Raw genomic sequence first — 26,694 nt, forward strand, 5'->3', positions numbered from 1 at the left:
ATGCCGTATTTGCATAAGTTTATCTCATCTCTCATAATTCTGACTGACTGGTGACCAGGTGACCAGGTGTAACCCACCTCTCACCAAAATACAGTATGAACAGAATAGTCAGTACAGTAAATTGATTACACTAAGTCCCCTACTAACGAACATCTGACGTGCAAACACTGGTAGATACGAACACAAGCCGACTGGTCTATTTTTTCATGTGTTTTGCCTTATAAGCCCATAATTATTTATATTTAAGTCCATATTTCACACGCTTGACCAGTAGAGGGCACTGTGACACTGCTAATGGGACCAACAGGCGATTAAGACCAGTGGGAGGAGACTGAAGAAAAGCTAAATTTTAGCTGTACATGCAACCTGGCACACCTTGTGATTAAAGGTTATGAAGAGTTAATAGGCCTGCTTATAATTCTACATTCTACACCACCCACGAAACACTACCTCTTTTAGAAGAGTCTAACGACGACGACGATTTGTCCTTTTTTCAATATCTCCGCCTCCTCCTTCTCCACCACAACGACGTATGCTCGACCACTCCTCTTCAAAGGTAAATAACATTTATCATTACGTATTATTATATCATTTTTATTATTGTTTTTTTCATTAATTATCCTTGTTTAATATTACTACTACATCCAAACTCATATTTACATACATACACATATACTGTATATGTATACAAGTACATGTAGTACCTATATCATTGGTGATATTACCTTTTCCCCTACTTAAGAACAATTCGACTTAAGAACGGTCGTCTGGAACCAATTGTGTTCGTTAGTTGGGGACTTAGTGTATTCCATAATTTTTTTTCAAATACTTCTTAGTCCCATTTAGTTTTATTAACCGAAAAACATTTGTGCATACCTTTGATCTGTATGTGAAGTACATGCACTATACCCTTCTCCAGGAAAAGCCATGATATTTGTTGTAAAAATCTGATCACCTCCTGGTGAGCTTGGATATAGAATCCTCCATCCTGGCAGTCAAACAAAGGAAAAAAATGCTGGCTTTTCTTCTCTATGGAAAGATGGCAGTGACAAGCACCTTCCAGCTCACGCATGCCCCTGCCCCTCAGGACAAAGCGAGTACTGCAAGTGCCTCCTCGTATTTTAACAAGAAGATTAACAAGAATAATGATGTCACACTTACAGTAAAGACATCACACAGGCTATAGAAAGTCATGGTGTCTGCAACATCATATTACTGACAACATGCTGACAGACAGAAATTGTCCGGCGCCATGATCCAACTCAGTGCACTCACTGAGTACATTTAGGCGGTAGGCAAGGCTTGCGCATACAATTGAATGGACAAATATTAATATTTAGTTTAGGTTATCATTATTCGTTTTTCATCATGACAGGCTCTGTCATGAGGCTCCGCCTCTCCCGTGACTGCATATCACTGGTGTATATATTTTTACGATTATGATACTGTTTTTAGATGTAATAGTGTTACATAAAGGGTTAGTTTGGGAAGTCGACCAGAGACAACAAGGAATATTCAGGTCTGACAGCGGCAACGCTGCAAATTCTCCAAGTGCACGAGCCACAGTGGCGTCAAGTGTACAAAATGTGACGTTCACCCGTGCCTGAACAAAAGCAAAAACTGCTTCCGTGCATTCCACGACTGAGAGGAATGTGGTAGAATATGTTAATTGTGGTTTGTTTTATGTTCTGTTATAAATAAAACATTGTTTTTTTACTGTTATATTAGTGTTATTATTTATAATTATGCCTGTTGTTGCAAATTTGCAACATACCCAAAATTCTAATTATTTTTTGTACTATAGTCAAATTAACAATGTCAACATAATTTGCAATCTACTTCAATGCAAAAACACACATTTTTATATACATCTATATAAATTTAGCCGTTAAAGGTCATGTTCAAAAATCCTATAGTCGACATGTTTGGACAAAACATCACAGTTAAACCGAGATTTATTGGATTGGTAGTTTTAAAAAAGTATAAAATGGTACGGCGTTGTTATCTCTGCTTCGAGTAATTAAACTTAAATAGTAAGTAAATTACTGTTGTCAAATATACCTTTTCTGTTCTGTTTAGTGTGTAATAATATCCATCCATTCATTTTCTATATCGCTTATCCTCAATATGGTCGCAGGGATATGCAGCACCTTATCTCAGCTGACTTCGGACGAGAGGCGGGGTACACCCGGTGTAATAATATTTGCTTTGTAATTTCTACTTTAGTGCAAAGCATCCAGATTAAGGTTACTGAGCTCACACTGCCATACAGTATATTTCTATTTATTTTGCACTTCTTTTTTTGTTTCTTATTCTTTTTTCTTTTTCTTTCATCATTGAATAATTGATCCATTATTACACATTCTTTAATGACTTTTTTCCCTCTCAGAAAATAGTAACTTGTCAACATTTTAAACACAGGAAGTGAACAAACTATCAGTCGTTGTTGAGACATGGAGACCGAGTAGGATTATTAAATAAACTCTGCTTTTTTTTTTACTTATTTTCGGACATGCTGAATTGCACAAGTGAAAACATGTAATGCTCCTTAAGTTAACTTGCAAAGACGTTTGAAATAAATGCATTTATTTGCATATTTGCAGATTATCAATTGTATGTCAAAGGGGGAAAAAAGAGCAGCAATCATAAGGCCATTTTAGCCAATCAGATGCCCAAAGAGTCATTATTGCAAAATGGCACAATACCAACAATGATGATTCATATATTTCAATCATATATTTTGGACTGGATACTAATTATTAAGGTAAAACACACCCTTTGACAGTATGCAAAAAGGGACCACCCCAAAAATGTGGATGATAAGGGAAGAATCAGACATAAAATAAAACAAAAACAATATATTGACATTAAAATACAGTTTAAAAAAACGATAAACCAAAGCAAATCTATCAATCAAACTACAAAAGTCATCTAAAACTGCAGTGACGAGTATTTACCAATGAGTACAAGTACTCATCACGGTAGCTAAAGTGAGCATATTAACTTTATGTACAGTAGATCCCCTTTATTCGCTGGATTTATGCGCCGAAACCACCAGCAAATGGCGAAAAATCGTGAAAAATTAGTACACCCATAAAATCTTTATTTCCATTCATGTGCATTTTAAGTGTATTATCATGTATTTATAAATTATCACCAATTTATGGTGAACAAGATATGTTTTCTGTAGAAAAAACAGCTTATTTTCTGAGATTTCTGACCAAAAATAAGCAAATTTGCAGGGCTGTACAGTATAGTTAGATACTTTATTTCTCTCCAAGGGAAATACACGTTTCAAGCAGCTCCGCAAAAGCGTCCTAATAAATGTAATCACTTAAAAATAAAACAAAGCACTGCAGCACTCTACAGCAATGAACAAGTCAAATATTAAAGCACCCTCAATGGAAAAAGGAAAAAGTATTTGTCAATATTATAATCCCTGTTTTTATGAAAGCACTACATGAAGGAAAAAAAAAACTAAATAAAAATAATTAGAGATGCATGCATGCAAATTCTTTTGTATTTATTGTGGAATGCATGCTCAGCATAGACCGTCCACACAAAACACCAAAAAACTAAATACACCAAAACATCCTAGAAACATAGGATTCATTTAATTCATTAGTTTCAAAGTGTACAATTAAGCACATGCCGGATTAACACAAGCGACAGCTTCTGGAGACCTGGAATGCTTCCAACAAGCTTTTAGATGATAACCTCACCATATGGCACATGACTCGAGCTGGAAATTTAACTGAGTACTGAACACCAACACTGCAGAAAAGCAAACACCTTATTGTTATAAAATACCACTAGAGTCCATAAATATGAATATTGTAATACTAATATCAGCACGGCAGTTAAAAGATGTTAAATTCGTCCTGTGTTGTGCTGTAGTAACAGTGTTTTTAACCTCTGGATTGTTGTTTTCTGACTAAACAGATTCTTCATCCCAAGTGTGTCAGATGTATTCCCAGAAGGACATCCGAGTAGTTAAGTAGAAAAACAGGAAGTGATCATTTGTGCCGATTACGGGTAACTTGACAGCAAATGTGTTTTGAGTTGTGGTTATTTCCCATGCAAAGATGCATGCAACGAGCGTGTCATTTGCACCAGGCTGCAACTGACTGTGGTACTCGCACTTTGAGCACACGATGAATTCATGTTTCCCATCAACCACTTGTGACACATTGTGAAAGTTGTGCGGCTGCTGTAATTGCTTGATAATGATATCCAAACATCAAGTTACTGACTTCGTCCCCACACGAAAGGAGCATTACATAACATCTGTTGCATACATTCTCCAAATTCCAACATGGGAGATTATCTTCCAACAATGTGAGGCACTTAAAGTAAATAAGACAGACATTACCAGGGGGCAAAGACAATCAATCTGCTAAACTCATCACAGTGGCATCTGTAAATGAGAAAAACGGTGGGGCACGAACTACTTACAGGCCACATACCAAGAAAACTACACAACTCCGTCTTACAGCTTTTTCCAGTCTGTCTTTCTGCAGCAATGTACGAGTATGCGCGCATAATTCTTTGTGCAAACCTGACACTTGCTTTACATTTCAACCGGACAGCAGATCACCCAGACTGCTTCAAATCTTTTTCATATTTGCAGCCACATCTGTCCTACATAGCTGGCTGAATGGCAAACCGTGATACAAAACAAGGCAATCGGTCCACACCTGTCAACATGTGCATTAGAAAATAAGGGACACTTTCCAGAAAATAAGGGAAAATAAGGAAAAAGTAAGGGAAATGCTGGTCTTTCCATCTGGGGTGTCAGGAAACAAGGACATCATATGGGAGAAAAAGGGAGGGTTGGCAGGTATGAATTAGTCCGGGGTGTCCAGAGTATGACCTGGGGGCCATTTTTGTTTACCGTAATTGTTTTATTGGCCTGTGGCACATTCTAAAAATATACACTAAGTTAACAAGAAAATGAAAAAAAAAAAAATCAGCAGTAATTTTACAAGAATAACTTCAAAATATTAAGCAAAAAAAGTGTTAATCAAAAGAGAAAAAGTTGTAGTTTTATGAGAATAATGTAATATTATGTGGAAGAAGTTATAACATTACAAAAATAAAGTCAAAATATTATGGGAATAAAGTCCTAATTATGAGAAGAACATTTCGAAGAAGAGAGTTGAAATAGTTGGAAGAAATAACAGGGGAAACAGAAAAAACAGCTGTAATTTTATGAGAAATGGAAAAAAAAACAATAGCAGCAAAAATGCAAAAAAAAAGCCAAGAGTGAAGTTTGTGCTGATAACACACTTTTTCACTTATATGACAAAATTGAGACGTATTTTCCTGAAATATATATAACTTCTGATCATGCATACACGTGTTGGTTTACAAAATATCAAAGTAGCCCTTGCATCCTTTCATTTTTCAGTATGTGGCCCTCACTGGAAAAAGTTTGGACACCCCTGAATTAGTCCAAAAACAGCACTTTAATCATGAAACTTTATATACATACATTTCGCAAAGAAATCCCTGTTCTGTGTTAAACGTGAATGCACAGTGGAAAGAAAGATGAACACTGCCATCTGTATCTGGTATCATTTCAACGGAACAGTGTGACGGGTGTAATATATTTGTCATACGTTCAGGTTGTCAGGGCGGGGTTGGTGGGTGGTCAGCTCTGTGTGATACGGGTGAGCAAAGCTGCCTGCAAATTTTCATGGACATAATACCACTTTGGTGGTGAATGGAGCAAGATATAGATATAAGCTGGTGGCCACAACCACATGTTGATTGCTGTAGAGCGGCCTGTGGCCCAGGGACCCAAACTGGAGTGGGAACTAGCACGTTATGTATCACTAAACTCTTATTTCTTCTTCCAAGAATGTGTGCCAGACATTGACAGCCTCGATGTGGTTGGACAGCTTAATTGTAGACAAGAAAGGGTTTTTTTTTTCATTAGAATTTGGAAAAAGTCCCACACTATCATCAGTCTGAGATGTGCTGTGCATTCCAGGACTCATCCCATATTATTCCATTTTTGTTGTCAGTTTGTGGTAAATAAATACGACCATTTACTCTTCTGTGGGAGTAGATAATAGTCATCGTCATTTGACTGTGAATTGTCTTCTTTGGACAGGCTTAAGCAAAAAACACTGACTCCTCGGCGCTGTCATTAATGGAAAGGAAATTATTTTTTGTCGTTTTCTGTGAGTTAAAACTTCAATACAAGGTTGGAGGCATGCCAACCGAAATATACAGAAACAAAGGACAGGTTATATCTGTACCCAAAACCTACTGCAATACTGCCTATTGTAAATAAAGAAGCCTATTGTAAATAAAGAAGCATAAAAGTGGGTGCAACCACTTGTTTATTTCCACTGTGCATGGCCCTCATAATGCTGTGAGGCATAAAGAAAACAGAGACAACACAATGAGCTTTCTTGTCTATATCTTGTCTTGTGAACTATTACAAACTCAACTACATAACAGCAACAGACACTGCCTTTCATGTCACGCTGAAGCCTGATTTGCTCCCAGCACAAATTGGTTATCATTCAAATTTTATTTCCTGCTCATCATAGTGATAAAAGAGCAAAATATTTTGCTGTGGAAGTCCCAATAAAATCATTACCTTATGTAGCATTGACACAATGTAGTTTCCTGCCACAGACCCGGTTCTAAGGGTGGAGGCAATTCCAGGCAATTCCAACAGCTTAATTTTAGCTTGCTTTATTTTAGCGTGCTTTATCCATCCCAAAACCACTGTTGATCTGTGTTTGGGATCATTATCGTGTTAGAACACCCAATTGTGTCCAAGTTTAATTATTCCATCCACTTTGTGCACTGCACCAGTACCACTGGCAGGCAAAACAGCCTGATTGATGTTACCAAAACTCAAAATATGTTTTTTTAAATCATGAAAGATGTATTGTCATTTGAAACCACAAATGAATAAGACAAGTAAGCCCATGACGATTGTATGTAAACTTGTAAAAACTTGCTTCCTGGATCTTATTTACAGTGTTACCATTGGCTACAGCCCTAACATTTGGTTCATGAAAGACTCTAAATTGCCTTAGGTAGAAACGTGAGTCTGTATGTTTATCAGCGTGACGACATGTGACTGATCATACGAGGGTGTATGCCTGCGTCACCCGAAAGACGTTGCCATCGGACATAGGTAGAGAAGTAATGACATAGCGCTTCAGTCAGTGGAAAAATAAATTAATGTTCATTTTGTTCACATTGAAACCACACCACCATTGAAACCGTCACTCGCTTGGAGACTAACTTTGACGGAAAATGGGTAGAGGTCTGCTTGGGTTTACTTACTTTTGACACTTATCAGGACAAGCAGTATAGAAAACAGATGGATCAAATGGTGTAAAGTGTTTGAAGATCTCAAGATGAAAATGTATTTTGGAAGAGCTTGCTGAGCAGGTTTGCCAGGAAAATAATTACCATTAATTAAAATGTGCATGATGTTAAACTCCATATTTCCACCTTTGGTCTTGTATTTGTATTGTATTTGTATTTGTACTTTATTTATCCCACAGCAGGGAAATTCACTTGTTACAGCAGCAAGCAAGATACGCAAGTAAAGAGTACAGTGTAAAGAAATGCATATTGACTACAACATGGTTCAGGTGGTGCAGGTGTTGTAGAGCCTGACAGCGGTCGGTATGAAGGACCTGCGGAACCTCTCCTTCTTACACCGTGGGTGTAACAGTCTGCTGCTGAAGGAGCTGCTAAGGGAAACAACAGTATCATGTAGTGGGTGAGAGGTGTTGTCCATGATGGATGTCAGCTTAGCCAACATCCTTCTCTCCCCCACTTCCTCCACAGAGTCCAGAGGACCGTCCAGGACAGAGCTCGCTCTCCTGATCAGCCTATTGATCCTGCTCCTGTCCCTGTCCGTGCTGCCCCACAGCATAGAAGATGGCTGAGGCCACCACAGAGTCATAAAAGATCCGTAAAAGAGTCCTGCACACACCAAAGGACCTCGGTCTCCTCAGCAGGTGGAGGCGACTCTGGCCCTTCTTGTAGAGGGCGTGGGTGTTGACGGACCAGTCCAGTTTGTGGTTAAGGTGAACACCCAGGAATTTGTAGCTGTCTACCAACTCTATGTCCACTCCCTGGATGTTCTGTGCCTAAAGTACAGTGGTGTGAAAAAGTGTTTGCCTCTTTCTTGATTTCTTATTTTTTGAGAGCATTGATCCACAAATGGCAAAAACATGGAACAGTGGTGAACCTTCCCAGGAGTGGCCGGCCAACCAAAATTACCCCAAGAGCACAGCTACAACTCATCCAAGAGGTCACTAAAGACCCACAACAACATTCAAAGAACTGCAGGCCTCACTTGCCTCAGTTAAGGTTAGTGTTTATTTCTCCACCATAAAAAAGACACTGGGCAAAAGCCACCGGCACGGCAGAGTTCCAAGACAAACACCACTGCTGAACAAAAAGAACATTGAGCACTTGTCTCAATTTTGCCTTAAAACGTCTTGATGATCCCCAAGATCTTTGGTAAAATACTCTGTGGTCTGAAGAGACCAAAGTTGAACATTTTGGAAGGTGTGTGTCCCATTACATCTGGCGTAAAATAATGCCGTATTAAAAACAAAAAAAAACATCATACCAACAGTCAAACAGGGTGGTGGTAGTGTGATGGTCTGGGGTGCTTTTGCTGCTTCACCACCTGGAGGACTTGCTGTGATGAATGGAACCATGAATTCTTCTGTCTACCAAAAAATCCTGAATGAGAATCAGTTAGTGACCTCAAGCTGAAAGAAACTTGGGTTCTGCAGCACAATGATCTAAAACACACCAGCAAGTCCACGTCTGAATGGCTGAAGAAAATCAAAATGAAGACTTTGGAGTGGCCTAGTCAAAGTCCTGACCTGAATCCTATTGAGATGCTGTGGTTCAAAGGTTAAAAAGGTGGTTCATGCTGGAAAACCCTCCAATGTTGGTGAATTACAACAATTCTGCAAAGTTGAGTGGGCCAAAATTCCTCCCCAGCGCTGTAAGAGACTCAAGTTATCACAAACGCTTGATTGCAGTTGTTGCTGCACAGGGTGGCCCAACCAGTTATTAGGTTTAGGAGGCAATCACTTTCCACACAGAGTAGTAATAATAAAAGGTTTCATTTAAAAACTGCATTTTGTTTTCAGTTGTGTTGTCATTGACTAATATTTAAATTTGTTTGAGGACCTGAAACATTTAAGTGTGATAAGTATGCAAAAAAAAAGTAATCAGGAAGGGGGGGAAACCCTTCTCCACACCACTGTAGATACCCAGAAGTCAACCACATACTGTACATATACTGTACATTTTTGGAAACATGCAGCCACAGAGCAATACAGTGTTTCCACGACTCACAATGCCCTCTCCCCTCCTTTCAGACTATGGTCAGTGCGCTCAGCGTCAGACCACTCCTGGCGTGACTACAGTGTTTATTGTCAGGATGAGAATAAATGTGCACAAGAGGACCTTACAGCAACACAGTAAATGAATCTGTTACAGCCCAAACTGTCAGCACGTGGTCCTATTTAATGTGCGTGTTGACAAAACCAATGAACCCCCGTCCTTAAAACAGTATGAGGAGTACTGTTGTTTTTGCAAGATATATGTTGGCTTTTTTTAAAGTGCAAACTTTAAAATGGCCTGTACCTAAACATGATGAAGTGCAAGATGATGATACGAGGGCGCCACACTTGGCAGCCAATCAATAAAGCACAAACATTGTATAATACACTATGTTCTCATAGTCTCTCTGTCCATCTGCCAGCATAGGTTACTGGAGATATTACCTATTATAGGCCAACAAAAAGACTGAGCAAACCTCCAAATATTTGAACGTGAAAAGCCAACAGCAGCAGCCTTTTGTCCCACCTCCACTGTGAGTGCACCTCACCCACTTTCTTTGGCCTCCCTTATACAGGAAGTGATCATGATGCAGCTCGCTCCGTAATGGGTGCGAACGCATGTGTCACAGCAGGAGGAGGAAGGGTGTAGTCAACTGATGTGTCAGCTGAATGGGGTGTTAACGTGGTAAAAATGTAAAAAAATGTGACATTGTCATCAACCACATTCATTGATACACCTTATTTCAAGTGACAGGCGGTGAGGTCACTGTTGCCAACTCCTCAGTAAGAAAAGTAGCTATTGGCTGTCCGAGAAGTCGCTACGAGTCTGTAGATGAGCTCATCTGATCATTTGCATATTATTTACTTATATATGGGTCACCCCGCCCATACGCACACGTAAAACGCTCACTTTCCTCTCTATGAAAGGACGACAGTGACCAGCACCTTCAGGATGATGCGAGTACTGCAAGCACCTTCCATATGACATTTGTATTTTTATTATATTGTCTGATTAGCAAAAAAAAATGATGTCACACCTGCATTAAAGACATAAATTAAAGACAATAAGAGGCTGTAGAAAGTCATGGTGCATAATAAATATTCCTGCAACCACGCCATAATCCAACTCAGTGCACTCGCTGAATGCACTCAGACAGTAGACAGGGCTTGCTCACTAATCCGAGAAAAGACGCTTCGTGGCAGCCTCACCTTAAGTTTCTGCCCTGTACTTGATCAGGAAATGTGCAAATTCAGCGATTTTTACTTACTAAAATATTAAAAACGATTGGACACATACAGAAAATACATTTATGAGGCTCTGCCTCAACCGCCTCCTCTGATGGCACGCCACGGCTCATTTCAGTGGAACGTATTTTCTTACTTCAGTAAACAAACAAAAAATGTTTGTTTATTAAAACTGACTTTGTAGACCTAGAAGCCAATAGAGAGCTCCACTGAATTCTCTTGGTCTGGTCAGATCCTTCCAAAAAACACGTATTTCGGTTGGTAATCTAAAGATCATTCGATTGAGCATAAAATTAGGTATCCTAGTACTAGATAAGTACGTTAAAAGTGTTGTTTCTTTAGTGTTATCATAATAAAAGACATAATAAAATAAAGTGGAACCTTGGTTACCATCATTAATACGTTCTGGAAGGTTCGACTCTAACCTAAATGTACTCTAATGGACAAAATTTATCCCCTCTTTTGAATGCATATTGTTTTGAGAAATCAAACTCTCTGACCAGAACTGGACTCGAGGGACCCATTGGGGGGGTAAGGTACTGTTGATGTAGTACACTGCTGATGGGGATGTCATACAACTTCATGTCAAAAAATCCAAACTATCCCTTTAAATGTTCATTTATCCCTTTCATTCATCATTTATATGCATTTAGAATTGTTTTATGCATGTCAAACTACAATTGTAAAACTATAAAAATGTGTTGTATTAACATTTGAGACTTGTGGCATAACTGTCTTAGGTAGCGAAGAACTACAGTCAGCCACTGATGACATCACAGACAGGTGATGAAGCCGACTTCCCGTTCCTGTTTCCATGTATTAGCAAGCTAATAGGCTGCTAACACAGATGTGATAAAAACACATTAACAACACAGTTGGACTAATGTAGGGCATTCATAACACCACAAGACACGCTCAATATCCTACGCTAACTGGAAAATGTATGCAGATTGAGGCGAAATTTGGGCATAAATTTGCCATGTTAACCGAAAAACACAATAATTGGCCGGTACGCTAAACAAGGTTCCAGAAATGCTTTTGTGACATACTGTACATTATTTGGGTGATGTCCGGCAGGCCAAATGAAAAGCTTTCGCTTGTGGACCGCCTATCGTGGGCCACTTCCTTATAGGATATAAAGTATGTGCTTTATGTCTGAGGAAATGCAATACAGTTTGACACTTTGTTAGCAACTTAGAGTCAGATCACACAGTCATGCAATTACAAGATTTAGTCAAGTTCCTCATTCAAAGTTCCCTAAATGGAAATACATTTTTTGAGAATGAAAATGCAGTTTTCAAAAGTCCTCCGATGAAGCATCTGGACCAAAATAAAACATGTGATGGGATAGAGTTGAAGAGAGTTATGACAGTACTGTATAATAGCGTCAATGAGAAGACAGAGTTGTGTGTTCCACCTACTGATCATGTGCTGGCCACATGATCACTTCGATGACATCATTCAGGGGCTAACTCCATGCTTAAAGGGCTTCATTCACAACTGCTGCCAAAACGAGCAGTAAATAACGCCGGTGCACGTGTCTCGTCTCAGCAACGGTAAGTTGTTCACAAACGCACACAAGCTCACATTCATGACAGAAGCAAAACATCACAGCAATGCATCACATGAAATATAACGGCAGGTAGACGTAAAACAAGCAACTCTATCTATGAGGGAGGTGAGGGAGTGTGTGTTTGCATAAGGACGTTCTGCATCATGTGTTAGACAGGGAAGCAGTATTGTTCAAGTACCATCACAAGACAAGAGGAGATGCTCCAAATGAAACCAAAATAGTCCCATTTGTATTGATGCATAAACACAAGATGCATAGGAATGTCAGTATGTCATTCATACGTGATTTGAAGAAAGCAGCGTGGATGACTGTTTGGGCTGCATTTGCTTAGGGGCTGTCCTCTGATGACCTACAAGTACACGTCCTCTGCAGATGCTGCATTGCTGCAGTGCTCTGCAGTACAGTAATTAAGTCCACTCACATTGTCGCATCAGCCCGCTGCAACTACGAAGATAAGGGTTCTGTGCAAGGCATGTTCAGTCAAACATTCTAATGGGATATGGGAGGTAGTTTTTGTGGAAAGAATGCATGTGATAGTCAAATAAGATTCTAGGAAATGCTTCAATACAGGCATACGTCTTCCCACCGGATTTACAGACGAGCTCTTGTTAGCAGAGCGTGTGCATGAGTGTGAGTGAGCACACAGATGCACATCTTAATATCACGCAGACATGTGAGACAAACATGAAATCTTGATAGAAGAGAGAAAAGACATGCACAGGTGCCACTAGAGAGAGCGAGAGCGAGAGAGAGGGCGGGAGGGAAAGAGAATAAGTGAAAGAAAGGAAGAAGGAGGGGGGTAGGGAGGTATAGGAGGAGACTTGAGAGACTTCAGAGAGGAATAGGAGCCGAGGAGCAATTCAAAAACAGCTGTCCGGCAGACGTCCCAGTCAACAGAAGAGCAGCCGTGGGGCAGAGGCAGGAGGCAGGACAGTGTCAACACACACACACACACACAGTGACGAGTGCATTGATCAGGAAGCGGCGCTACTTCTGAAGGATCTTCATCTATAAGGTGAGAAAATGTTTATTTGTCATGTATGTGCTTTGAATTGGTGATTGCAGGCTTTTTTTCCACCAAATCTCTAAAGCTGATTTTAAGAGAGACACATGCGAATGCACGCACACTGTGTAAAGCAGGTTCATGAAGTCCAGCAGATACCTTCAACACAAGAGCAACATGGATATGCTTCCCCAAAAGAGTAGTCCACATCTGAGGCATGTTCGTTTAAATATCAGAGCTGGTTGGCGTTGATCTCCCAAGTGGAAAAGATTAGAGTTGGGTGATATTCACCAGACAAACAGAAAGGAATGACTTACGTGTTTTTAAGCAGGGTGTGTGGGAATTCTTTTCATGTTTCGTGTGCTTTGATTTGGGCTCCCTGCGCTCATCTCACGCCAAGGATAATGCTGGCGAGGGCTGTAGCCATGCTTGCGGGTGGTAAAAGGGGAGCAAGATAGACGGAACAAATGCTTCACCCTGCTATTCACACTGCCACCAGGCCCCTCAGAAGTACAGCCTTTGCCTATAATTGAGCTTTTCTTCATGAAACAAACACTTGAGTCTATTCCAGGGCTGCCATTTTCACTTGAAGCAAAGGAGGCCTGAGGGAAATCAAAGCCTTGGACAACAATGTATAAACCTCTTTTAAGTTATACTATTTAAGTACACGCAGTGGAAGAATCTTTCACCTTTGCCGATACAGTGGTACCTCGTTATTAATTTGTTTTAATTAACAGTTTATAGAGAAGAATTTCTTTTACGTGCAAAAAACAATTTAAAACAATTATAAATGATGAATGAAATGGATAAATGAACATTTAACACTTTTTTAAACACACTTAAGACATTTAACTTGGCCCCTTTCGCATCATTAGCTTGTTTGAGTTCCTATTTCCTTGCCAGGATGGAGGACAATCGGAGGAGTTTGTGTAACGTTCTCATTTGTCTTCGCCAGGTGACACCGTACTACAGTGATCCCTCGCCACTTCGCGCTTCGAATTTCACGGCTCCACTCTATCACGTTTTTAAAATGAATCAATCATGCTGGTCGAATGTCCGTTGGCCATCTCTGTGTGGATTTTGCACGTTGTCACCGTGCGTGTGTGGGTTTTCTCCGGGTACTCTAGTTTCATCTCACATTCCAAAAAACATGCATGTTAGGTTAATTGGAGACTCTAAATTGTCCATAGGTATGAATGTGATTGCGATTGGCTGGCAACCAGTCCTGGGTGTACCCCATCTCTCGTCCGAAGTCAGCTGGGATAGGCTCCAGCATACCCGCGACCCTAGTGAGGATAAGCGGCATAGAATGGGATGGATGGATGGAAAGGAAACATGGTGTTTTGTGGTTGAATGCAGCCTCCTATTATTAGTCAAAAATATACATATTTAAGCGATTTTTACATATTTCTTTCCTAAATTGAACATTTTCAAGCATTAAAATTGCCAAATGAAGTAAAATACAAATATAAGGTATTCAAAAAACACATTAAAAGATGTTATGTGATGATATGTAGTATTCTACACTGGTCAATAGATGTCAGTAATGTTACTCTAATGTTCACAAGCACAGACTTGTTTGCCGGAATAACAGGCTTTTATTGCAGGTTTGAATGATATCACAACAGGCACAATAATCCCTAACACAGGCTACTGTTGCGGTCATAACCCACACCAAGCTAAAACTCAACTCTGAACCCCCAACACAGAAACACATTTACAGCAACACATACTTGCACAAGTCTTTTATGTTAATTATGGAATTATGTAAGCATATTTAGAAAGCCATAAACACGATTTTTATGCTCTAACTACGAAAATATTCCATTTATAAACCAAAAATCCTACTTTGCGGAAATTCATTAATCACAATTATTATGGAACCAATCAACCATTAGAAATGAGGGATTACCGGATTGTTTAAACTAAGAATTGGTGTTGGGTGTCTGATTGATGGATGAATGGATGGATGAATAAACAAGCAATGCCAGGAGTGGCAACATTTTGGCAAAAATGTGTGTCGAAAACCAAATTATACAAAAACTGGGGTGTCCGAAAACCGAGGTTCCACTTTACAGTGCAAAGACGTCCACACGGACACCACCGTTGTGTTTTGCATAAGTTATTTGATGAATTTAATAGTGTTTCTCAACTCTGCTGGCTCTTGCAACTTTCTTTGGTTCCATTGTGGCTTATTTTGCAGCTGAGATCCATAAGAAAATCAAAGTCTTGTGGCATAACTGTGTTAGTTAGCAAAGAACTACAGAGTCAAATGCTGATGACTTCTGGTTCCGGGTTCCATGCTAACATGCTACAAACAGAGGTGTTTTGTGATAAAAATACTGTAAGAACACAGTTGGACGCACGCAGGGTATTAATAACTCGACGAAACACGCACCATATTGTACGCTAACAGGGATAAGTCGCAAACCGAAGCTAATTGTTGGCGTACATTTTTTATCTAAACCAAAAAATAAGCTAATCGAAGTGCCACTGTATTTAGAACACCCCTTTGGGTTGTTCTATAAAGAGTCTGTCACCTATATGCTGATAATTAACTATAAATATCAAACATGTGAAAAAGCTATCTTCATCAAGAGTAATCCCATCTTCAGCGGGAATATTTAGGGTGTGCATCATTTCTATTTGAGACAAATAGGGGAGTCACATGCAGGTCATATTTATAACAGCTGCCCTTCAAGCTCAGTGTGGTGCCACAGTCAAACTGCTATGCTGTCATTGGGTTACTCCACTTATAATATGCTGACCCAATTCCATCGCACGTGACTCGCTCCCGAATGCCCAAATAGAAAAATCTTTCCTCACCTCGCTCCTTATGCTGCCCCCACGCTAATAACTAAGTCCCTGAGCAGGGTCTGATGAGGCAAAGCTGTGTATTTAAAGAGGCTGGAGCTGCTCCAGGTCACTCCATGCCCGCACAGATAGCTGCGGCTGACCCAACGGCACTGTGCTTTATCTTGCTGGATGGGCACTCAGGCAAGTATATTTAGGGAGGGGTGCTATCATATTCCCACTTCCGCAGAGGTGTAAATGAAAGCCATGACCGCATTCTGTTGTGGCGGCACTGCTGGGCTCAGACTGGTCAACACGTGCCACAGTCCCCTTGTTTGGACAAGCACTAAGCGCTGACTTAAATAGATTAATTTGATCTGCAAATGCTTAGCCGTGCTAGGTACCTTGAACTGTTGTCGTCAAGTCAATTGTTGTTGATCCAGAACAAGTTCGACTAGCATTGCTATGATTCTTGAGATTCTCGGAATGTATGAATCATCTTGAGGAGCTCAGTTTCGCCTTGCCACACCTCAGGCAGGTGTGTTGCGTGTTGGCGGCAGCAGCCAAAACCGACACGATTGTTTTTCTCATGCTTTTGCGGGTGGCCTCTGAAATTCCTCTCATGTTTGCTATTTAAACCCAAGTGAGCTTCTAGCAGGACGTCTGATGTGAAGGTCGAACCGTGAGGCTTTCGCCACACCAGCTGACTTCTCACAGGCCAACAATGTTGACCTTGGCTGGGATGTGCAGGGAGATGCTCTCCCTGTGGGAGCACCAAGTTAGGTTCATGCAGGCCAGGACATTTAACCTATAATCCTGAGGTTATTATTGCTACACCTGGTCATTACACAACTGAAATCTGGAGTTGCTCCCACCGTTTCAGCTATAACAGCTCCAAATCTTCTGGGAAGACTTCCTATATTTTGAATGTTGCCAAAATTCGGATTCATCCAAAATAAAATTTCTGAGGCAATCTCTGCTTTAGTTCATCCCACAGGTGTTTGAAGGGGTAAAGGTCAAGGCTCTTCGTGGGCCAGTAAAGTCTGAAAGCAAGCATAGATAGACATGCTCCCATAGTTAGAGAATGTTGTTTTTGGATTGCAGCATGTGTTTCGCCTTCCGAGTGCATGTACATATCTGGGTTACTCCTGCACTGCATTGAGCATCAGCTGTCAAGGACACAAATGATTTAGGAGGAGTAGCACTTATAGATGAAGAAAAAATAGCATGGTGTGAAATACTTGGGTTGGCTACATATCAAAAAATGTACTTTACTCACAAGATTTGTTTTACTTCCAAATGATCTTTAGACAGCAAAGCAATAAAGCATATAATAAATGCATATATATATGTACAGTATATATATATATATATATATATATACTGTATATATATATTTTTTTTTTTATAAATCACACTTTGAAGATAGAATAATCCCTTTTTTTATCACGGTGAACTGGTTCCAGACCTGGCCGTGAAAAGTGAATTTCCGCAAAATAGGATTCATTATTTATAAATGGAATATTTTTGTAGTTAGAGCATAGAAAATCTGTTTACAACCTTATAAATATCGTTTTTAACATTATTAGAGCCCTCCAAACATGAAATAACACTCTTATAGTCATTTTTACACTCATATTAGTCAGTATAGTCGACATAATGAGAGAAAATAAGTCATTTAAGATGTTTAAAACTCGTGTGTAGCTGTAAATGTGTTCCAGTGGCACGGACAGGAAGTGATGTCGGGGTTTGAGTTTTAGCTTGGCGTGGGTTATGGTCGCAGCAGCTTGTGTTAGGGATTATTGTGCCTGTTGTGAGACAATTCAAACCTGAAATAAAAGCCTGCTTGTGTTTCTCACCGAACATTACAGTAACGGCAACAACACCAGTCAGTGTAGAATGCTACATATCATCACAAAGTCTTTGAATGTGTCTTCTGAATGTCTTATATATGTCTTATATGTACAGTATATGTAGTTCATTTAGTCATTTTTTTTGTAAATATACTTAATTTAGGCAAAAAAATGTGTAAAATTTGCTTAATTATGCATATTTTTTTTACTAATAATAGGCCGTATTCAACTGAGAAACAGCATGATTTATTAATTTTGAAAAGAAAAACTGTGATAGAGTAAATCGCTAAATTCACGGCACGAAGTGGCAGCTGAATTTTCATAAAAATCAAAATTTCCCCCAAATTAAAAAGTTAAAAAGATCACCCTTCCAAATGTTGGTCCACAACACACAAACACACATTCACTGGCTGTCATGCGCATTTTGGCCAACCAAACCACAACTGACTTGGTGGCACATCTGCTTATCAATATAGTGAGATATTAGATGTACAATGAGATGTATTTAGATTCAGCACCCACTGACATGGACCCCAGAAAACATCATGAGTGTTTTTTTGAGCCCCCGTCCGTGTTATAAGGCGCACACACGCACGCGCATCTACCGCTGCACAAAATGAAACCGACGTCAGTCAGTCAATAACTTCATTTTGAGAAACACAAGATATATTTATTCGAACAAACCAAAAAGCCCAGTTTTACCCATGCACACACACACACACACACACACACACACACCCACACACGCTGAAGCTGTTTTGAGGCCGTAGTTTTCCAAAAGCACCATCAATAAGGTGTTTGTGTGGACATGGCCTAACGCATTCGAATACACAGCGTGCATTCAAAACTGCTCTCAGCCACTAGAGCCCTTATGCACACCACGCCAACGCCTCCAATAAGCATTGAGCACAGTGTTGCTATCCACCACAACTTCCTTACTACGTATAGCACGTGCTAAGTCACAGCTTTATTGGTGTCCTAATGGCCTTTACCTTGCATATGTAAATGAAAACGCTAGAATTGATGTAAACATGGACTCCAGCCCCAGCCAGTGCTGGCCTATGTCTGCTGAATAAACACTGAATGCGTCTTTGATAAGGCAGATGCAGTATGCCTCTCTGGAGTGTTTTTTTTTTTAAGTACTCTTGTGTTTTCTTTTAGAGTTAACTTCTTTTCAGTGGTGTACTGTCAAACGGTCACTTCTGACGGACCTCAAAAGTAAATGCCTATAAATGGGCACGCTCTCTCGTTCCTATTGCCACTCATCTCACACACACACACACACATACCATACACAGAGAGAGCCTGTGTATGAGAGTGTTTTCTCTTTGTCTTAACAATGTCTCACTATATCAGCCAAACCAACTGTGCTCTCAGCCGTTTTACAGAGTTCATCCCACACTAAGCTTGTGGTGACATTCTCTGCTTTGTTTGTAATGGAAAAAGCTCAGAGAAGGCAGCACGCAATCAGGAATCTTCATCAGATTCACTACCGCTTACGAATGTTGACTCGCCGTGATGGGTTTTGAGCTATCTAGCCAGCCTTTTCATTTAAAGTCAATCTTGAGCTTGTCAAATCCAAATCACTTCACAATCTGCATCACCTTCTTTCTGAAAATCCACTTGCCCTGATTATATATCGCTCGCTCCAATCCTTTAACCCTTTTCCTTCGCTCTTGTCCATCTTGGGCGTGTCTGAGCAGTAGCTCTCTCCTAAAGTAGGGTGCCCTCCACTGATCCTATTAAAACCACCCCCCTTCGCCGCCCCTCTCCCAATGTGCGGGCCAGCTGTTCTACATTAGCACATCCACGGCAGTGTGAACCAAAGGGGGCTCACGTGAAAAGAACAGCAGCCTCACGTCAAGCCTCATCCAATCCAGATCACCGGTTTGAAGATGATCAGGTTTATTCTTTCTTGCAAGAAGCTACGTTATATTCTATGAACACCCGCAAATGGTGAAAAAACGAGTGATTGAGACGTCCATAAAAATGTCTAATTTGACACGCTAACACATGGGTGTCCAAAATGTGGCCCGGTTCTAGAAGTAAAATTAAACAAAAATGTTAAAAAAAAAAAGAAAATATGGAAAAAAATACCAATGTTAAGGGAGAAAGCTGAAATGTTGATACTAATAACACAAAGCTTTTAGCCTTTTTACAACACTGAAAAAGTACATATAAATATCCAACTCTTACACAAATCAACAGGAGATCATCAACGCAAACGGCTCCATCACTCACGGTGCTACCAAAAATACCACATATGGAACACACAATATAACTGCGCCACACAAAATATCAAAATGAATGTTGATATACTACAATACAGTAATACTTCGCATAACGTAAACCTCCTTTTACGTAAATTCCACTGAACGTAAAGAATTTGTGTAAAGTTTTTGCATCGTATTCCGTAAGAAATTCCATATAACGTAAAGCGTCAAGTCTGTGCAAGTTCAGAAATTTGATTTGAATAGCTCACGCGACAGAGAGAGGGAAACATTTTCCATGACTAACAGAGTACACTTGGTGACGCCTTCTGACGCTTCACGCTCTCATTGGCTGATTATCGGGAAACCGCCTACGCTCTCATCTCATTGGCTGACCAATCCAGCGCGTCCGTGAGTTTGTGTGAGAGACAAGCTTCTCCCTTCCACATCGTAGTCGCCCTTAAACTAGTTCGCACGCTTTGAAATCTCTTCTTAATTTTTTTTACTTTTCTTTGTGTTAACTTACCGTAAAATTACCGTAATCATGGGCCCCAAACCAAGTGTAAGTGATAAGAAAAAAGGGAAAAGTTGTCGATAGAAACCAAGCAGGAAATTACCCAGAAATTCTGACGCTTCACGCTCTCATTGGCTGATTATCAAGGCACCGCCTACACTCTCATCTCATTGGCTGATTGTCAGGGCATCGCCTACGCTCTCATCTCATTGGCTGATTTATCCAGCGCGTCCGTGAGTTTGTGCGAGAGACAGGATTCTCCCTTCCTAGTTGATTGTTTTTGTTTTTCAGTTTTATTCATTTACAGTAATCTTATTTATTACCTTATTTTATATTGGAATGTTACTCTACTATGTTTATGCTAACGTTTTCTTATATTTTCCCACCATATTTGGTGGACTTTGAATATTTTGAAGGGCCAAAGGTGGTGAGTTTGGGAAGATCTTGGAACGGATTAGGCTACATGTATTTTACGCTTCGTATAATGTAAAAACCCTATAACGTAAACGTTCTCGGAATGGATTATTTACGTTGTAGGGGCGTCTACTGTACATGCTAAACAGCTATTTAAGCTATTTTATACTAATTCATAACCTGCAAGGTACGCAGGGTACTTTCCTGTTGAGAAAATGTGCACATGGGCTTCCCAGCATGGTAATGTTTGCATTACCATTACGGTCTAATTATGGAGATGAGCACAAAATGGCGGGTTTCCCCACATATAAGAAATAATGTTTTGATCAAAAATACGTGAAAGCTGAACTGCGAATATGCAGGGATCGAACCCTTTTATCTTTGTGGAGTCTTGAGATTTAAGAAGAGTGACACAGACTGCATACCAGGAAAGAAACAGTGTCTCTTGCTGTCCATGTTCGTTTTTTTTCTGGTCACATCACTTGATCACATGGCCAGTTCTTGCTAGGCAGAGTTCATAGGTCTCAATCCTAACTGCCTCACAGGGCAATATTTTTTTTCATTCTTCACTCAAAACCCACTAGATTGTTTGAAGGGCATATTAGGGGCTGACGGTGCCTTTCCCCCGAGACGGACAGTCAACATCAAGTCAGACAGACACACAAAAAAGGACATTATTAAAGTCCTTGATATGAAACAAGTTGCTACTGTCTCGGCAGCCAGACACATTCTAAAGGAAATGTAAAATTGTTGAGTTCCTGTATGAGAAAAAGTGCTGACATTCTTTGTACTTGTCTTTTATTTCAGACAGCAACAGTCCTCACCGGAATCCTCCACTCGATCCGTGCTGCAGCTGTTGAAATGCATTTGTGATACCTGCGTGGATGACGTAATTCTGAGAATGTAACTCCAGCCTCTCCGAGGGGATCTGTAACATCCACAAGTTGTAGAGTGACTCCCGCTTCTGTCTGAACCCCGCAGTCACAGTCATGCCAGCAAAAGCGCCCATATACCTGAAACCCACCAACAGCAAGAAGGGGAAAAAATGCCGCCTGCGCGATATTTTGTCACCAGACATGATCAGTCCGCCACTTGGCGACTTTCGGCACACCATCCACATTGGCAGAGGTGGACAGAGAGATACCTTTGGAGACATGTCCTTCCTCCAGGGGAAGTACGAGCTCCTACCAGGGAAGGGAGAGTCCCAACCTCAGTATGGCATCCAAAGTGAGTTTCTGCGAGCAAACAGCACAGGCGACGCTTCCTTTGTGGAGACCCCATCTCCTGTTCTCAAGAACGCCATCTCCCTCCCAACCATTGGTGGCTGTCAGGCACTTACCCTCCCGCTTGTTTCCTCTTCTGTATTCTCGATGCCACCTGAGCCACTGGGGGACATAACGGGGCCTACAACCCCCCATAAAATGGACAGTGTTGAGGACGTGCAGATGGACACTTTGTTGCACCCAATTGACAACTTCAGCAGCAAAGCCTCACGTCCCTCTAGAGATGCCCAGTTAAAGCCTGACGTTCTTCTGGATCTGCTGCAGAGCACGCCAAAGCCCAACTCTAAAGCAGTCACCAGGGCTAACATGGAAAACAAGAGAGAGAGCAAGATTGACACGCCAACAAACTACTACATCAATGGTCATAGCAACACGCGCTACAAAGCTAACGGAAGCCTTCACAGCAATACAAGCGGTGACAGCTTCGAAAGTTTTTACGCAAAAGAGGATGACAAAACCAAAATCTACAATGACAAAGGTTATCTCAACAAGAGCAACCTTTTTGGACATTTCACCAACAACATTAACTTGGAATTCAAGGAGCTCTCCAAGTGCAATGGAGAGTGGGTGGACAGAGACAGTGGGGTGGAGGACGGCCGCATCTGCGATTTGGACTTTGAGTTTTCCAAAGAGAAGAGCACATCACAGGAGTCGCTCGCCCGGATCACAGGCTCACTGCTCTCCCTTGAACTTGATCTGGGCCCATCCATCATGGATGATGTGCTCAATATCATGGATAAACCCGCAGTGAAGAGCAGGCCTTGAGCAGGAGAACAGGGAGTGGTTGTATGGTGATGGTCGTATGATGACTCCAGCCGTGAGGAGAGAATGGACTCAAAATAGGGAAAGAGCGCAATCAGGTTTTAGCCTTGTGATCGAATGTGCTATGTTTTCATTATCAAAACATATAAGTATTCTGGCTTCTATGGAGTGTTGTTATCCTGTTTTTATTTTGGCCATGCCGGCATGTTCATTTGCATGTACTTCAGACTTACTCTATTGTGCCTTTGATTATCAGATTTTTGTAAATATTCTACATAGCAATTATCTGCTCCTTCACGGACTTCCACTGAATATTCATTTTTTTACACAGATTTGAGTGTCAAACACTGTTTGTGTTTGTGTTTGTGGGTTAAACAAAGCACTATTGGGTTTTGTCTCTTCGATGACTTGCGATTTTCTATGACAGAACACTATGCATATTTGTGTTTTGGAATTGTAACACAAATAAAATGGTTTTGTCCGATCGTGCCTTTTTTTTTTTTGCTGTGAATGTGAGCATGCCATACACGTCAACCCTCCCGTTGCACCAGGAAAGTACCGTATTTTGCCCATCTTTCCCGGCGCACTCACATCATAGTTTCCCATATTTAACTGTCATGGGGAAAAAAATAATCGTCTCTGGTGTTCCCGGAGCAACACAGCTTCTGGTCCACTTGGTGTAACGTAACCTGTAGCTCGGGGGTGTCGAAACGTTTTCCACCAAAAGCCACCTGAAAAATCGAAGCATGCGGAGGCCACTTATATTTTACATTTCGTAAACCAACCCAAGCCGTTATATAAAGCTAAGAAGTTATTTATATTTGAAGCTTAGTGTTATGCTGTAAACATATTTTAAAACATATTTTTGCTCATTTTTCCTTTTTTTTAACCTTACCAATATTTCAACTTTCTTCTTGTACATTTTTTCCTTAGAATATTTTGTTTATATTCCTATAATATTTTGACTTTATTTTTATAATATTATATTTTTTTTACAAACAAATTTTCCAAAATGTTGATTTGTTCTTTGTTTTGCTTGTTTTTCATATTATGACTTCTAAAATGTCTTTTTCTTGAATATTTCAAATTTATTCTTCTAAAATTAAATTTTTTTGCCTCATAATATCATGACTTTTTAAGATTACAAATTTTTTCTCTTAATGTTATGACACTATGCTCGTAAAATTATCTTTCTTTTTTTCCAATGTTGCTTGTTTTCTTGATTTTAAAAAAATATTGTATTTTTATTTTAATAAATTTGTTCTTTTTTAGAACATGCTGAGGGCCATAAAAAATGTCATGGACCAATGACATTTATAATACACTATTAACTATTATATACTATTTAATTACATTTTTTATTTATTTTTTTTTAGAATGTGCTGAGAGGCCAATAAAAAAAAGAAATTACACAAGGCCACAAATGGCACCCAGGCCGCACTTTGGGCACCCCTGCTGTACCTCTTTTCAAGCCTTATCAGACAAATGTATGACAAAACAATATGAAATGATTAATTATTAGCAAATCCAGTCAGGTCAGGTTATTGGCCCAAAGAAAAACAATGAAAACCGGGTCATTTTCATCACTTTCTAAAAAAAAAAAAAAAAAAAAAAAAAAAAAAAAGACAAAGAAGGACCACTGAAAAGAGGACATGTCCTGGGAAAACTGGAGATCTGGTCACCCTACACAGTAGGCAATTGGGTCTTTACGCCTTTAACGGTGGAAATGATGGTGGAAGACCAGAATTTCCCATATTTTCACAAATGTTCCCTTATTTTCCGTAAAAGCGTCTCTTATTTTCCAACGGAAATGTTGACTGGTATGGAGCATGCACCAAAACTGTGAGATTGAAAATGATAAAAGACGTTGAAAAACAAGAGGCACACAAGGGAAATTAGAAACATACCGAGAGGGGGAAGAAGTAGAGCTTGACAGAAAGGACAGATTGGATTTATTTTCTGTCCTCTGACATTCTTTACATTCTGCCTCCCTGCCCTGCAGTGGGAGCACCGGTGGGTCTTCACCAGGCGCCTGCACCATTTGTTTGCATGTAGAGGGGACTTGCAGAGGAGGGGTCTTTGACATTCTCCGCATTCCAGCCACAGAGCACAAGTGTCCTGGACCAGACATAAATCAGCTGTTTCGAGGGAGAGAGGGAGGGAGTGTCTTGGTCTAGTCACAGTATCCATCAGCCAGAATGTAGAGAGCCATGGGGGTTATAAACCACACACTTACAACCTGAAAGCAAACTTTGGTCAGTGCTGAGCGATGGAAGCATCCTTTCCTTCAGTGCAGTCACAATAAAGACATGTTGACCCAGCAGTGAGGAAGGGCAGGGCAGCGACATGTAGTCTCACCTGAGTCGTGGCCTTCGAAAGCCCTATTTTTCAGTATCTGTCCGCACATGTGCTGCTTCCATGCTTGTGAAGAAGGAATTTACACTTGTGATGGGAAGACTATCTCATGTGCAGATAATTAACCGGATTAAATTCCTCTTCGGTCCCTGACCCGGCCAATGTGGCTGCAGATATCCATAAACATCCACAACCAGCTCATGCAAGGCATCCGAAGCAGCCATAAAAGCAGATGTTAGAATGAATGCGAGAAAACCAATGTCATCACAAATGACAGCCCCAGCCACTGGAAAATCCCAACATTAGTGTAAAAAAGTTTGAAGAGGCATGCTTGAGTAATGAAAACCTGTGCTGTCAAGGTAATTACTGTTCTTACACCGGCAATGGTACATCACTGACTTGATGACAGCCTTCTTCCTATAGACCCCGAGCAAGCTCCCTCTAGTTTAAAACAGAAACCGTTGCCGCAGTGCAGTAACGTGTTGTGTAACGTGTTCAGAAAAAATTTCTGTAGGGATGCCAGAGATCTTTGGACACAAAATACCAGGAAATACCAATCTTTTATGAAATCCAGTACAAATATTGGACATATGTTTGACTCTGAACAGTGCGTCCCTGTTTTATGGCTGTGTATCCAACATTAATGGACTATTTTCACATTTCAGCAGAGCAGAGGAAACTGTGACTAAATGCTTAGCAACAAAATAATCCCAGTGTGATTCATTGGACTCAATAAAGAGCTCATTTAGAAATGAATGCTAAATAGAATTACACAGCGTCAGTGACTGCAGCTTGGAGACAAGGATTTTGCCACTAACGGTGACCCTGGAAATTTCCAACCTTTACCTTTCCACAAAGAAACACTGCGTAATATTTGCTTTAATATTTTTGACAGTCACTTAAAGTGCTCATGACACCAAAACAAATGTTCATCTTGTTATTTTTGCATTGAAACACCGAGAGGCATATTTCCCGTGTTAGATGTGTGTTTGAATGTTTACATATTTTCATCACTGAAAGTACACTGGAAAAGAACGATGAAGTGAGGTTACCTCGAGAACCCTCTCGGAATTACCCATGCAAAACATTTCTATAATGTTGTGGTGCATTTTTTTGTTGATTTTCTGTTGTTGGCAGGCTTTTGCTAGAATACTCGAGCAGGCGAAGTAAGCCTGGTCACATTTCCTAAAGACGCCGTCACCCCGTCAGATTCTTCAGTATTGTGTTTGGCACATCTCGAGGGAAGTTGCTTTGATACTACGCGTCAGATAAAGGTGAGTTTGAGACTGAATGTGTATTACCGGAGGGTGCTTCTACCATCAGCTGTCCCGACTGTCTT

General features: G+C 40.3%; 1 protein-coding gene across 1 annotated transcript; it reads left to right on the top strand.

Annotated features, from left to right (window-relative positions):
* The first annotated feature begins 12,993 nt into the window (after positions 1-12,993).
* cdc42ep3 (CDC42 effector protein (Rho GTPase binding) 3) lies at positions 12,994-23,485 on the top strand. Its single transcript, XM_054799609.1, has 2 exons — positions 12,994-13,183; positions 21,763-23,485. Exon 2 carries the CDS (start codon positions 21,945-21,947, stop codon positions 23,001-23,003), a length of 1,059 nt encoding a protein of 352 aa, XP_054655584.1. The 5' UTR covers positions 12,994-13,183; positions 21,763-21,944; the 3' UTR covers positions 23,004-23,485.
* Positions 23,486-26,694: the final 3,209 nt, after the last annotated feature.

This window comes from Dunckerocampus dactyliophorus, chromosome 14 (genome assembly GCF_027744805.1).
Source record: "Dunckerocampus dactyliophorus isolate RoL2022-P2 chromosome 14, RoL_Ddac_1.1, whole genome shotgun sequence".
Taxonomy (NCBI): domain Eukaryota; kingdom Metazoa; phylum Chordata; class Actinopteri; order Syngnathiformes; family Syngnathidae; genus Dunckerocampus; species Dunckerocampus dactyliophorus.